The sequence below is a fragment of the Diabrotica virgifera genome, chromosome 9 (genome assembly GCF_917563875.1).
Source record: "Diabrotica virgifera virgifera chromosome 9, PGI_DIABVI_V3a".
Classification (NCBI taxonomy): domain Eukaryota; kingdom Metazoa; phylum Arthropoda; class Insecta; order Coleoptera; family Chrysomelidae; genus Diabrotica; species Diabrotica virgifera.
Genome location: NC_065451.1, coordinates 157,657,537 through 157,672,572, shown reverse-complemented (window position 1 = coordinate 157,672,572; position 15,036 = coordinate 157,657,537). Strand labels below are relative to the sequence as shown.

Genomic DNA, 15,036 nt, shown 5'->3' with positions numbered 1-15,036 from the left:
ATACGAACTATTAAGGAATATAATGCAGGGCAAAATCAAAGGCAGAAGAAGCGTAGGAAGACGTAAAATCTCGTGGCTACGCAATCTCCGTGAATGGTTTGGATGCAGGTCAATTGAATTGTTCCGGCGCGTAACCAACAAAATTATAATTGCCAGAATGATTTCCAATCTCCGATAGGAGCGGAGCTTTAAGAAGAAGATAATTACTTATCTAAAACTTTATTTGAAAATTAAAGATTTTGTTGGGAAAACTCTAGTCCACATGGTGAGACCACTCCCGTCTGAAAAAATTTCTGATTCCGTTTCTTTGTGGATTCTTATTAAAAAATGTCCCCTTTAAACAAATCTGAAGGGTGCCGGGCGGAATTTTTGGGCACAAATTGTTTAAACAATTTTTTTAAACAAATACAAAAGATCATATTTTTTGCTCTGGAACATATATTTTTAGATTTTTTGGGTCAATCTAGCAAGAAAGGTATCTTGTAATTTTTCTCAGAAATTGATAGTTTTGGAGTTATAGGCGATTTAAAATCTGAAAAATGCGAAAATACGCATTTTCGAGGCTTAAAAACTCATATTTAAATCAGTATTTTTGAGGTTGCCAGATACTTAGATTGAAGACTGAACATTCAGCTTCAATATTGTGAAGAGTGATCGCGTCTAACTTTAATTTATACTGTTGTTTTTGTAATTGTTAAATATGCGTGTTTATCCGATTTTTTTGCCGGTCTGTAATTTTCCTCTAAAGTTAATCGTTTCCGAGTTGTAAACAATTTAAAACTGAAAAAAATCGAAAAATGACGATTTTCTAGGTTCAAAAACACAAGTAAAAAATATTATTTTTGGAACCACGAAGTACCTAAATTCGAGCTCAAACCTTCTTTTATGAGCTTCCTCTAAGAATTTTTGGCACGTTTTATTCTAAAACATTGTTTTATTTTTAATTATTATTGAAGCGCATATGAAAGGATCCCATTAACAACTAAAATATAAAATATAAATATATAAAAATAATATATAAAATATTTTAATTTATAAATATTTTATAAATGTATAAAATATTTTAATATGAAATAAGACCAAATTACTTATCGGTAACTGATAAAATAAGGTTTAAACTTGAATTTAGGCACTTCGTAGTTCCAAAAATAATATTTTTTACTCGTGTTTTTGAACATAGAAAATCGTCATTTTTCGATTTTTGTCAGTTTTAAATTGTTTATAACTCGGAAACGATTAACTTCAGAGGAAAATTACACAAGGACATTTTTTCCTAATGATCCAACGAACCTAAAATAATGTCTACCCGAGCCGAAAAAAATTGATTTTTATAATTTGTCTGAGTTTTTTTTTTAATAAATGTAGCAATAACTTATTATGGCATTTAGGTATAGGGAATATAAAATAAAAAATAATCAGTATTTCTTAAGGACTTCAAAATGCAAAAAATATACAGGGTGTTCTATTGGAAACAAGAAAGTTCATTAGATTTTCAGAAACACGGAAGACTTAGACCAAAGAAAACTAAGACCCTTACCCACCAAAATCTATAAAAATCGTCTCCGAGAAATTACCGTTTTTCCCAACTCTGTATATGCTATAGGTGTATTCGCGGAACATGCCCCGAACGTATCCTAAACCCAGAGGGACAACGCCTGCGCATTAGGTGTTCAGTGGGAAAAATTTAATCTTATCGAACGCCCAATTTTGAAGTGCGCAGGCGTTCTCCCTCAGGGTAAGGTTAGGATTTGCTCCATGAATAGATCTTATAACGACGTTCGGAAACCACTCAGTACGTTTTGGCGCATGGCACCTACAACTGTCAATATTGTTTATATTCCCACATACCGTATGTTAGCGACTTTCAGGGCCCCCGCTACCATATGTGCAAAGTGTGCAATGCACACGGACGCCATCCTTTAGGGGCGTCAAAACCCGAGGTAAAAATTAAAAAAAAAATGCAAAAAAAGACAAACTAAAAAACAAAAGTTAATTTTAAAATAAAAGTTGAGAAATTAAATAGGATTAGGTGTAAATAGGAGAAAAAGAGGAGACAAACAGAATACTTCGGCCTTATAATTAGAGGGCCTAAATACCATCTACTTCGCCGAATACAAGGAAAAATGAAGGAAAAGAGATGGATTGGTAGAAGGAAACTTTCATTGTTGCGTAATATTAGGCAATGGTAAGGAACCACGGTAGAAGAATTATTTCGCGCAGCAGCCGATAGAGAAAGGTTTCAGGAACTTGTGAACATGATGACGGTCAACGTCTGAACACGGACACGCACCTAAAGAAGAAGGTATAAATACACACGAAATTTTATTAGTATATCATCTAGTTATTCTGATTACTATTTGCGAGAATATTTCAGAAGTCAGGCATTTTGATTTATTTTGTTATGATTTTATTCTGTTTGTTTCATTTTGATATTTTAGTCTACAAATAATAATAGTCCATTAACTCACCGTTTTTGCTGTGAATTTTAAAGAACCGCTTGAATTGTCATGAAATTTGGTGTACACATAGCTAACATGCCAAAGAAAAAAGTGATATTGTGCCGATGTGTGCTATGCCCTGGAAATGACTAATTCTAAGCAACTTTTGTTCTATAGACTTTTTCGCTATGTCAATACCTTTCGAGTTATTGGCGAGTGAATAAGTATGTTAATTTTTAACAAAAAACCCCGTTTTTAGACGGTTTTTCGCAAATAACTCAAAAAGTAAGTATTTTCTCGAAAAAATATAGCTTACAACAAAGTAAAAAAAATGGATTATACAGGAAGTCTGTCAATCCAGTAGAAGCAGAGAATGAAAAGTAGGTTCTGGTTCGTCAAATTCCAAATTTAATACTTCAACGTGAAATACCAAAAAATTAAGCACTTTTCAGTGAAAACGATTACAACTTCTTTAAAGTGTTTAAAAAGAGCTTTATTTTTGTTTTTTAAAAAAGTTTTTAACACCAAAAGTAAGTTCCGCTCAAAATAAAGTTGTCCCTTTTTATTTGGTAAAAAAAGATCGTAAAAATCACCCCCTAATTAGCATCCTAAATGGAATTAATCGCCACCGCTTTACCATTTACTTTATATGTATTGTTTATATATTTTGTAAGTTTCATTGGTTCACAGTGCTCATTTTTGAAAAAATTTCGTTTTAAAGTAAAATGTTTGTTAATCTTGAAAAAAATTCATTAAAAAAATTATTAGACTAAAAATCTAAAGCAGTAAAAAAATGTAGGTCTTGCATTTCTGAATATTTTGGATGTTTTGTTTTGCTGTAAGATATGGCTGTTCAAGAGTTGCGTACACTCGTGATTAGTGACTCGTTCAAGTCCTTTTAACTTTTCAAAAATAAACACTTTGAACTGATAAAACTTAAGATCATAAAACAAAACATAATATAAGAAAAGTAACTTGTGGTGAATCGATAACGATTAATTTCATTTGGGATGCTAATTAAGGGGTGATTTTCACGATTTTTTCACCAAAAAAAGGTGTACCAAAAAAAAGATGTAGGTACCAACATTATTTTGAGCGTAACTTACTTAATTTATATCTTACAAACTAAAAAAAAAAAAAACAAAAATAAAGCTTCTTTAAACACTTTAATAAAATTTATAGTGAGTGTTCTCCGATAAGTGCTTGATTTTTGGTTATTTCATATTGGTTGAAATATTGGATTTGGAACTTGACGAATCAGATCTTACTTTTCATTAGCTGCAACTCTGATTCCACTGGGTCTACAGACTTCATATACAGGGTGTAACAAAAATACAGGTCATAACTTAAATCACATATTCTGGGACCAAAAATAGTTCGAATGAACCTAACTTACCTTAGTACAAATATGCACATAAAAAAAGTTATAGCCCTTTGAAGTTACAAAATGAAAATCGATTTTTTCGAATATATCGAAAACTATTAGAGATTTTTTATCGAAAATGGATATGCGGCATTCTTATGGCAGGAGCATCTTAAAGAAAAATTATAGTGAAATTTGTGCTCCCCATAAAAATTTTATGGGGGTTTTGTTCCCTTAAACCCCCCAAACTTTTCTGTACGTTCCAATTAAATTATTATTGTGGTACCATTAGTTAAATTCAATATTTGTAAAACTTTTTTGGCTCTTAGTATTTTTTCGATAAGGCAGTTTTTATCGAGTTGCGGCTTCTTTTTTAATATGTTTACATAAAAATTGTATGGGGCTTTTGTTCCTTTAAACCCCCCAAATGTTTGTGTACGCTCTAATTAAACTATTACTGCGATACCATTAGTTAAACAAAATGTTTTTAAAACTTTTTTGCCTCTTTGTATTTTTTCGAGAAGGCAACTTTTATGGAGATATGGCTTCTTTTTTAATACGGTTAAAAATATACCTAAAAATGTAAATCATACAAAAATTTTCATATTACATATTACCAAGTCTCCATAATCGTACTTAACCATATACAAAATATGTGGTGGATTTGACAAATATTCAAAATATCTCGATAAAAACTGACTTTTCGAAAAAGTACTAAGAGTTTTAAAAATATTGTGTTTAAGTAATGGTACTACAATAATAATTTAATTGGAAAGTACACAAAAGTTTGGGGGGTTTAAAGGAACTAAACCCCCATAAAATTTTTATAGGGTGTCCAAATTTCACTATAATTTTTTCTTAAGATGCTACTGTCATAAGAATGCCATATGTCCATTTTCAATAAAAAATCTTTAATAGTTTTCGATACATTGGCAAAAATCGATTTTCATTTTGTAACTTCAAAGGGTTGTAACTTTTTTTATATGCACATTTGTACTAAGGTGAGTTAGGTTCAATCAAACTATTTTTGGTCCCACAATATGTGATTAAATTTATGACCTGTATTTTCGTTACACCCTGTATATACACAATTTTTTTTCACTTCTTTATAAGCTATATATTTGCTAAGAATATTTATTCGATAAAATACTTACTTTAAGTTATTTGTGAAAAACCGTCCAAAAACGTGTAACGTAACTCGAAAAGCATTGGTGAAAAAACTCTATAGATCAAAAGTTGCTTAAAATTAGTCGTTTTATCCAATTACGGACTTTTTTGAACGTATGTTTTTCATCCCGGAGAAGGGGTGAAATTCACATCCAGGGCAAAAGCACACATCGGCACAATATCACTTTTTTCGTTCATATGTTAGCTATTTGTATGCCAAATTTCATGCCAATCCAAGCGGTTCTTTAAAATTCGGAGGTTTTGCAATATTTTAACTTGAGTGAATGGTCTATAAATTTCGGTTTTTTGCTTATGTTTTAAAAAACATGATCCAAATTGCCTTAAGGGGCGCCAAAATTCTTTTTTGCACACAGCCGCCAGTAACCCTTACGGGGACCCTGGCGACTTTATCGGTTCTTTTGTCAAATTTGGTATTAATTGCATGGTATTTTGTAGTGGAATGGTCTACGAGGAAGAGGATTTTCAACCGATGCAATATGGTTACCACTTAAATCCAGATGTTTCTCAACAGCGCATGATTGGAATGCTACGGGAAGTTGAGGAAGATCTGCATAAGAAAAATAGGATTAATCCGGATGAAGAAACTCACGCTTTGTTTGCCAGAATCAAATTTTTGAGACTCTTTTTGCAAGTACTGATTTCCATGTTTAAAAAAGACGAACAACCTGTGATATCCGAATGCACGAGACTTTTAGTTAATTGTTTGGATATGTTACATATTATACAGAAGAGCGTCGATAAGGGTGTAACTAGTGAAGATGGTGAGTATTGGATATGTCACGACTTTATTATACACTTACTTTTTTTATTATTTAATTCAAATACAATCTACAATCTACTCCACGCAACGAGCAAAGTAAATAGCTTATATGTAGTATGCATGGCCGGGTACCATTCAGTAATGGCTCTCCGTGTAGTTATAGTCCAAACTGTGGGTGAAAAATAGGTCGACTTCAGGATATCATTCTGGAATTTTTGAATTCTACCAGGTGTTGTAAAGGACGATGGCAGGAATAACTTCTACTAAAATGTAACCAAAAATTTTGTGCGGTTTTTTATTTATGACGTTTTTCATTTGTTAAATTTGCAATTTTTAAAGATTTTTAATTTTGCAGCTTAGGATATTCATTTTAGAGAAAAACTTTTAAATAGAAAATTGTAGTAAATTAATTAACCTACAATTTGAGCTACGGCAAGTTTAATTTTGTTAATAAGTTATTGCAAAACAGCCGGCGAAAGGTCCAAAATGGCCGTTTTTTGCAATTGCATTATTTATTGTAAAAATAACTTTTATGTATTTTTAATGCTTTAAAATGAAGATCTATACCAAACATAAAAAAAAATTGTAGAGCCCGATTGGTGAACTTAATGCTTAGATATTATAACTTGTTTATCCCAAGGGGTCACATGTAAAAGGCTATAACTTTAAAAAAAATCGTAGAGTTAATCCAAGATCCACTCTCCTTCTAAAGACTTACATTTTCATATTCTGATGTAAAGAAATGCGTATAACATTCTTCAACCTCTTATTTCGGGTTTGAAAATAAGGGGGTAAATTTCGTTATAAACATTTAGAAATGAAGCCACTCCTGTACATCCTAAGGGTTTCTAACTTGCAGGTTATTGTTGCTGAAGACAAAATAAAGATTCAAAACAAAATAAAAATTTTCTACGACTAACTGAATCCGAGATAATTGTTTTTGTTTTCTTAAATCGTAGTGACTTTATAACAATTAAGAAATTATTTCACAGTTATTGACTAAAGAAAGAAAATTACATTTAATTATTAAAAATGATTTTTAAAGTGCAGTGGAGATTTATTTTTCGTTACGAATGTGATTTATTGTACAGAACCGCTGGATTGACATGAAATTGGGCAAACACATAGATAACATGTCAAAGAATAAAAATTATATTGGGCCTCTGTGTGCTTTTGTCCCGGGGGTGAGTTTCACCCCTAATAAGGGGTGAGTTTCACCCCTAATAAGGGGTGAAAACATATATGTTCAAAATAAGTTTGGAAATGGATAATACGTCTAATTCTAAGCACCTTTTGTTCTGTAGCATTTTTTCACACATAAATCAAAAAGTAAGTATTTTATTGAAAAAACCGTTTTTATCAAAAATTAGCAAATTAAAAATTGAAAAAAATGATGTATGCATGAACTCTCTAGACCCAGTAGAAACAAAGTTCTAGCTAATGAAAAATAGGTTCATTTCCGTCAAATTTCAAAGTAAATTATTTCAACTTGAAATAACCAAAAAATCATGCACTTTTTGGAGAAAAATTATTACAACTTTTTTAAAATGTTTAAAAAAATATGTATATCTGTTTTTTAAAAATGTTTATAGCATCAAAAGTAAGCAAGTTACGCTGAAAATAAAGTTGATCTCTTTTTTTTTAGTAAAAAAAACTCGAGAAAGTCCTCCCCTAATTACCCTTTTAAATCAATTTAATCATTACCGCTTAACAAGTTACTGTGCTCATGTATTATTTATATGATCTGTATCAGCGGTTCAAAGAACTTTAAAAAAAATTAGTTTTAAAGTAAATCTGCTTTAATTTTTAATTTTGAAAAAAAATCTTTTTTTTCAAAATAACTTAAAATTTATTAGTGTGACCAAAAATCACAAAGAGTAAAAAAATGTAGTTTTTGCTTTTCTGAATATTTTGGATTTTTTGCTTTTTTTGGAAGGCAAAAATTGGTTAAGACATGGCTGTTCTAAATTTGCATACACTCGTGATTATTGACTATACCTCGTCCAATTTACTTACCGTTGCACGTCATCCGCGCCATAGCCTGTGACACGATACCAACACGAAATATTTAGGCGGTGGGTGTGTTCTTTTTTAGACTCAAAATGATTCTAAAGGAGAACACACCTACCGCCTAGATATTTCGTGTTGGTATCGTGTCACAGGCTATGGCGCGGATGACGTGCAACGGTAAGTAAATTGGACGAGGTATAGTTCAAGTCCTTTTAACTACAGCCCCTTCAAAATAAGCACTTTGAACCGATGAAACTTACAAACATAAACGACACATACACGAGTAAAACATTGAAGTAAAATGGATTAATTTCATTTTTAATGCTAATTAGGGGGAGACTTTCCTGAGTTTTTCGACAAAAAAAAAAGAGAATAACTTTATTTTCAGCGTAACTTGTTTACTTTTGATGCTATAAACTTTTTAAAAAACAGATATACATATTTTTTAAACACTTTAAAAAAGTTGTAATGATTTTTCTCCAAAAAGTGCATGATTTTTTGGTTATTTCACGTTGAAATAATTCACTTTGAAATTTGACGGATATGAACCTATTATTTATTAACTAGAACTTTGTTTCTACTGGGTCTAGAGGGTTCATGTATACATCATTTTTTCAAATTTTTAATTTGCTAAATTTTTGATAAAAATGTTTTTTTCAATAAAATATTTACTTTTTGAGTTATTTGTCAAAAACCGCCTAAAAACGTGTTTTTTTTTGTTGAAAAATGAAGGTATTTACTCGAAAATAACTCGAATAGTATTAACTTGGTGAAAAAATGCTATAGAACAAAAGGTGCCAAAAAGACGTTTTATCCATTTTCGAACTTATTTTGAACATCTATTTTTTCACCCCTTATAAGGGCTGAAACTCACCCCCGGGACAAAAGCACACATAGGCCCATTATCATTTTTATTCTTTGACATGTTATCTATGTGTTTGCCAAATTTCATGTTAATCCAAGCGGTGCTTTAACATTTAAAGCAAAAACCGTGATTCAATGGATATAAGTTGCTAACCGTTGCTAAGGGCAACCGACACAATAAATCACATTCGTAACGAAAAATAAATCTCCACTAAACTTTAAAAATAATTTTTAATAATTGAATGTAATTTTCGGTTAAAATAATTTTTATTTTAAGATAATACAAGTCTTTCTTTAGTCAATGACTGAAATAATTTCTTAATTTTTATAAATAAAGTCACTACGATTTAAGAAAACAAAAACAATTATCTCGGCTTCAGTTTTTTTTTATTAACACCGTTTTTTTACAATCTGTTTTACAATGAAAACAATAAGTAAAATGGTTTGTCTTTACAATGGCAGAGAGATGTAAGGTCCAGTGACCAAAGCATCACGACAAAGCATCGGCTTCAGTTAGACGTAGAAAATTTTTATTTTGTTTTGAATCTTTAGGTACTTTGTCTTCAGCAGCAATAACCTGCAAGTTAGAAACTCATAGGATGTACAGGGTCGGCTTCAGTTCTAAATGTTTATAACGAAATTTGCACCCTTATTTTCAAACCCGAAATAAGAGGTTGAAAAATCCTATACGCATTTATTTACATCACAATATGAAAATATAAGTCTTTAGACGGAGAGTGGATCGTGGATTAACCCTCTACGATTTTTTTTGAAAAAGTTATAGTTTTCGACATTTGACCCCTTGGGATAAACAAATTATAATATCTAAGCAACAAGTTCACCTATTGAGCCCTACAATTTTTTTTAGGTTTGGTTTTGAAAGATCTTCATTTTAAAGCCTTAAAAATACATAAAAGTTATTTTTACAATAAATAATGCAATTGCAAAAAACGGCCATTTTGGACCTTTTGCAGGCTGTTTTGCAATAACGTATTAACGAAATTAAACTTACCTAGCTCAAATTGTAAGTTTATTAATTTACTACAATTTTCTATTTAAAAGTTTTGCTCTAAAATGAATATCCTAAACTGCAAAATTAAAAATCTTTAATAATTGCAAATTTAACAAATGAAAAACGTCATAAATAAAAAACCGCACAAAATTTTTGGTTACATTTTAGTCGAAGTTATTCCTGTCATGGTCCTTTACAACACCTGGTAGGTTTCAAAAATTCCTGAATTATATCACGTTTTTTCGCCCACAGCCTGGGGTATTACTCAAGTAGGTCTTCTGGCCAGATTCGTTTCAATCTTCTATCTTCTAAGGGCTGATCGAATAGGTTTCTTATGAACAGATTGTCATGATCTGATCTTCGTTCTTTGTATTTATTCAGTCTAAGATATAGATGTTATTTCACATTCTATTAATGGGCATTTTAGATCGCTATGTAAGATTAGAATTGTTACATGCCAAGGCGCTCCAGATATCATACGAAGTGTCTTGGACTGAAATGACTGTAATATTTTGGTATTTGATGGCTTGGTACATCCCCAGAGCTCAATCCCATATGTCCAAATTGGCTTTAGTAGGTATATATTTGTAGATGGCCAGTTTGTTTTCAAGTGATAGTTTGGACTTTATATTGAGTAGCCAGTTCATATTTTTCATTTTTAGATTAATTTGGCTTCTTTTTGCTTTTATGTGTGTCTTCCATGTCAGTTTGTCAACCAAGGGGGTCCAAGATATTTTACCACAGTTTTTACGGGGATAGGGCTGTTATTTATGGTAACTTGAGGTGTTCTGCTTCTTCTTGTAGTAAATGTAATTTGGGCGGATTTATCGGTATTAACATTCATTTTCCATTTATGTAGCCATCTAGAAAAAATATCCAGTGGTATTGTAGCTTCTCAGATGCTCCCGTCGGGTCCACGTCTGAGGTTATTATTGCAGTATCATCTGCAAATGTAGTTCTGTAGGTGCTATAATATTGTCGGTTTGTGGGAGGCCTGCAGTAAAAATTAGATAAAGAAAGGGCTACCCAGTTGTTGGACGATGGTACTGAAAACAAATGTTAGGTATTCAGCGAAAAGTTCAGGTTTTTCAGGGTTAGATTGTGCCCATGTTCCATCAGTTTTTCTTATAGGAGGAATGCTTATGATTGGTCGGTTAAATTTTTTTGTTGCTTTCCATAATGAGTGGTTTTTGCCATGACAGGCACTTTTCTAAAATTCATTTCGCGTAGAAATGCATTGGTAATGATGGTAGATGGTAAAGCTTTGTATGTCATTTATTAGCTGTTACTGAGGATAGTAAATATCATAGAATTTATATAGGCTAACCTAATTCGATATTTGTCACTTTTATATACTCACTATTTTTGTTTCTTTTTAGCCAATTCTGAATATATTTTGGGATTTGAACCTTCGATCAACCAAAGACTGCTACCTCCTACATTTCCTAGATACACTAAAATTAAATCACGGTCCGAAGCTATTGCTTACTTCATTGATGTGACTGAGAAATTTAAAATCGCCACTAAAATTACATCAATTACGTCACTGCATCAGGCTATGGTAAGTATTTCTAATCGTGATGTGCTTACATTGATACAATAGGGAATTTGCACATTTTTTTTATTACATAATAATGTTCAGTTTTGTTTAAAAATGAGATTTCCAAAATTTCATGCTTCAAAAACTTATAATAACTTAGAAATACAGATTTAAAATCTTCTGCGATATTGAAATAGTTCAAACGACCTGTGACGTCACATAGTTTTACTATATGGTTATATTTATGGTTATATTTAGGTATATTCTTCTTCCCCTTCTTATAGGGAATCAGGGAAAAATATTTATATTCTAATGACATTTATCATATGTCATTGTAATAATACAGTGTGTCCAGGGTTGGGGTGCCCAAGAGGAAAAACTTTTATTTTCAATTTTAGCGAAAAATGTCATTCTTGATAAAAAGTTTTCGAAGAATGTGAAAAAAGTATATTAAAGTATGTAAATATATTTAATATCCTTAGCTAAGCGCTTTCGACATATCACACCCTCAGTGCAAGACTGCAGTAACTCAAAATTTTATGAAAATGAAGTAATCATGGAATTCGATTGTAAACATGCATATATCTATCCCCTGTAAAACTTTAGTAACTTTCAAATGCTTAATGGGCTAAATATTACAACAACAACAGTTTAACTATTTTGCGTTTTTGAACATAAGTTCCGTGAAAAACTGTTGTAACTCTAATGTAACAGAGTTACAACAGTTTTGCACGGAACATTGCAACGGATTCGATAGCAAGCAATGAAAAAAGTAAGATATTTGTTATTTTAATATCTATATCTGTGTTGTTTAATTTTAATATACAGCGCGTCTACGTAATCCATTAACGGCTGAGACAATAAAAAAAGATTTTCGAGACCAATCTATTCATGTAAATTTTATGTCCTTTGTGTGATATTATATTTATTTTTCATAAGATGTGTGCGATGTCGATTTACCATTTATTTGTTAGATTGGATTAAAACCACATAAATTAAGACTAATTATTTATAATATTTATTATTATATTTATACTAATTATTTATACCAAAAAGTATTTTTTCTCATGAAAGGAAAAACAGTTATCTTAAAACTTGTGTATTGCCAATACTGAGACGTCAAAAATATCTATTCTCAGAAAACTTGCCAAAGAACAGCCAAAAATTCAAAGGGCCAAAAAGGAAGATTTCGTATACTTATGCCATTCGGGTATGATACCAGAAGCCCACCATAGTTTTTATAAAAAAAGAAGAGGACAACAACTACGGTAAAACCTGTCAGCAACGGCCACTAAAAATGAAAGAACTATTGGCCGATATAGAAAGGTGGCCGGTATTGCCAGTTTTTGTAGTCTAGATATACATAATTGGTTTGGGGAATTTTTAAACTGGCCGTTAATACAGGTGGCCGATGTTGGCAGGTGGCCGGTAACACAGGTTTAACTGTAAAAGTAAATGTGTCTACACTTTTTACAATTTTCTCCGTGCAAAACTGTTGTAACTTTGAAATTCTAATACTAAATGTGTAGTGATTAACAATTTTTTCCGTGCAAAAGTGTTCCTAATTTTTTTTGCATTAATATTATTTTATTTAAATTTCTATTTTTGGTTAATGTAATATAGGCTGAAAAGCATGCAAAATCATAATTAAATGTTAATTTTTCTTAAATCTTTTGTCTTATTTCACCGATATTAGCACGAAAATAAACAAAATCGTCTTTATCTCGAAACTTACTTATTTTGACTTACTGCAGTCTTGCACTGAGGGTGCGATATGTGTCATCATCAGAGCTAATGGTCAAAGTATATAAAAAAAGTACCGGCTACTTCGGGTTGTAGGTGTTTGCATATTAAGAACATTGGTCAGCTGTGCAACTCCGGACGATGAAAGATTACTTTTCTTGGATTACTGGATTTTAATAATTAAAGATAATAAAACAGTAAGAACAACCACTTAGACGTTACAAACATATAAATTTTGGTCATGGTTCGGTGATACAGTGTGTACTTTTCTCACTTTCTTCGTTCATTCAAGTGTGTACAAAACTTATCAGTCTTTCAACTATAAAAAGTTTTGCTTGTTCTAAAACCGCATAAAACGAAATAAAATTCAAAATTGTAACAATAATAACTAGGGAGAATAACCCTTTCGCTTCTTTGGATTATGAAACCCAACTTTGTCTTTCTCCTTGAAACATCCAATTATTTAATAATTCAATAATTATTAATCCAATAATTTTAACAATAAAATGTATCATGGTTCTTTTATGAACGCTTAACATTGTCGAAAAAAATGACAATTCGCAAATTATTTATCGGAGTTGACAGTTACTAAGTTACATTTGGGCTTGACAACACTAGATTATTGTTACGATTTCGAACTTAGTGCAACAATTTATAGTGATTTACATAAAATTGACTACAAAATTAAACAGGGTTTGTAAATCTTGAATTTTATTTCGTTTTATGGGGTTTTAGAACAAGCAAAACTTTTTATCAAGAATGACATTTTTCGTTAAAATTGAAAATAAAAAAGTTTTTCCTCTTGAGCACCCCAATCATGGACACAGTGTATATACCAGTTTGTTGAGATTGGAGTTTGATATAGTTTTTGAAGAAAAGGAAAGACGGTTTACTATGGATAATAAAACCATTTTGTAAAAGTACAAGTTTTCTGTGAATAGTTCAAACGATCCAAAACACTTGTGACGACATAACTGTATTTTCTACTGACGTTTATAATGTCTAGTTTAAAATTATATACAATTTTGTTTACTTTGTTGGTGCAGAATGTAAACATTAACTAGATGACATCACGACGCGTTTTTGGCTAACTGCTTTAATTTGAATTTAGAATCGTCTTTAGGAGCCAAACGGAACACAAAAACAACTTTTTTATCTTTGATACATGTTTTAAATTATATTCTGTTGTGATTTATAACCATTTTTTTCGAATTTAAAATTTTATTATTTAAGTTTCCTATTATTCATCACATACATTTCCTTCACTATTATAATAGTCCTTGGCCCACACATAAAATTATTATTTATGACCACACCGTTGAAACTTTTTGTACTTGTTATTGGGGTGGAGACGGACAAATTTGGAGCTTGGCGCATTATGGTAGTGGGGCGTTTGTCTGTCAAGCTGCCACGAAATTGTCAATTTTATGCAAGAAAAAAATTTATAACCACATTGGTCATTTTATTTTAATCAATGTTTTTTATCATATAAACAGCGGAAACAACTTTGTCGGACAAAAATATTGGGCCATATGACGCGTCGGACACGCTAAATATATCAAATTTATGAAAATAATAAATTTATTACCACATGGCTAATTTTAACAGAATCTACCATAAAACATTTTTACAATATTGTGGTAACCTTGTCGGACAATTTTCACGGGGCATATGCGCAGTCGGATGAGCCGAAGATGTCAATTTTCTGGAATTTTTTTATTTAGTACCACATATGTCATTTTTATTTTGTACTGTTTTTTACATGTGTAATTGGATCACTTGTCGGACAAAAATAATGGGTCCAAAATTTTCAAAAAAATTTTTCAAAAAAACTACAGAACGATGTTTGTTATTGTTCAAGGAGTATGCACACAAATTTTCAGATCAAAATTTTCCAAAATTTTCCCTCTTGTCGGAATTTTTTTTGGAAAATTTTGGGTACAACTCTACGTCACGCCCTTTTAAATGTTGTACTTAGTATGTGTACCAATTTTCAGCTAAATTGATTCAAAAGTAACCGAGAAAAACTGTTTTAATTTTTTTGACAATGCCTCCTCTTAAGGGCGTCGATAACCTAAAAGAATGAAGTTTTCCCTTCGTTCGCCCCAACATTTTTGT

The 15,036-nt window shown here is 31.2% G+C and overlaps 1 protein-coding gene across 1 annotated transcript in view; it reads left to right on the top strand.

Annotated features, from left to right (window-relative positions):
* LOC126891740 (N-alpha-acetyltransferase 35, NatC auxiliary subunit-like) overlaps nucleotides 1–15,036 on the top strand; it is a 113,148-nt gene that overhangs the window by 29,430 nt on the left and 68,682 nt on the right. Inside the window, exons 5-6 of the mRNA XM_050661015.1 lie at nucleotides 5,425–5,750; nucleotides 11,015–11,196. Coding sequence (XP_050516972.1) covers nucleotides 5,425–5,750; nucleotides 11,015–11,196 — 508 coding nt within the window. The remainder of the gene's footprint in view (nucleotides 1–5,424; nucleotides 5,751–11,014; nucleotides 11,197–15,036) is intronic.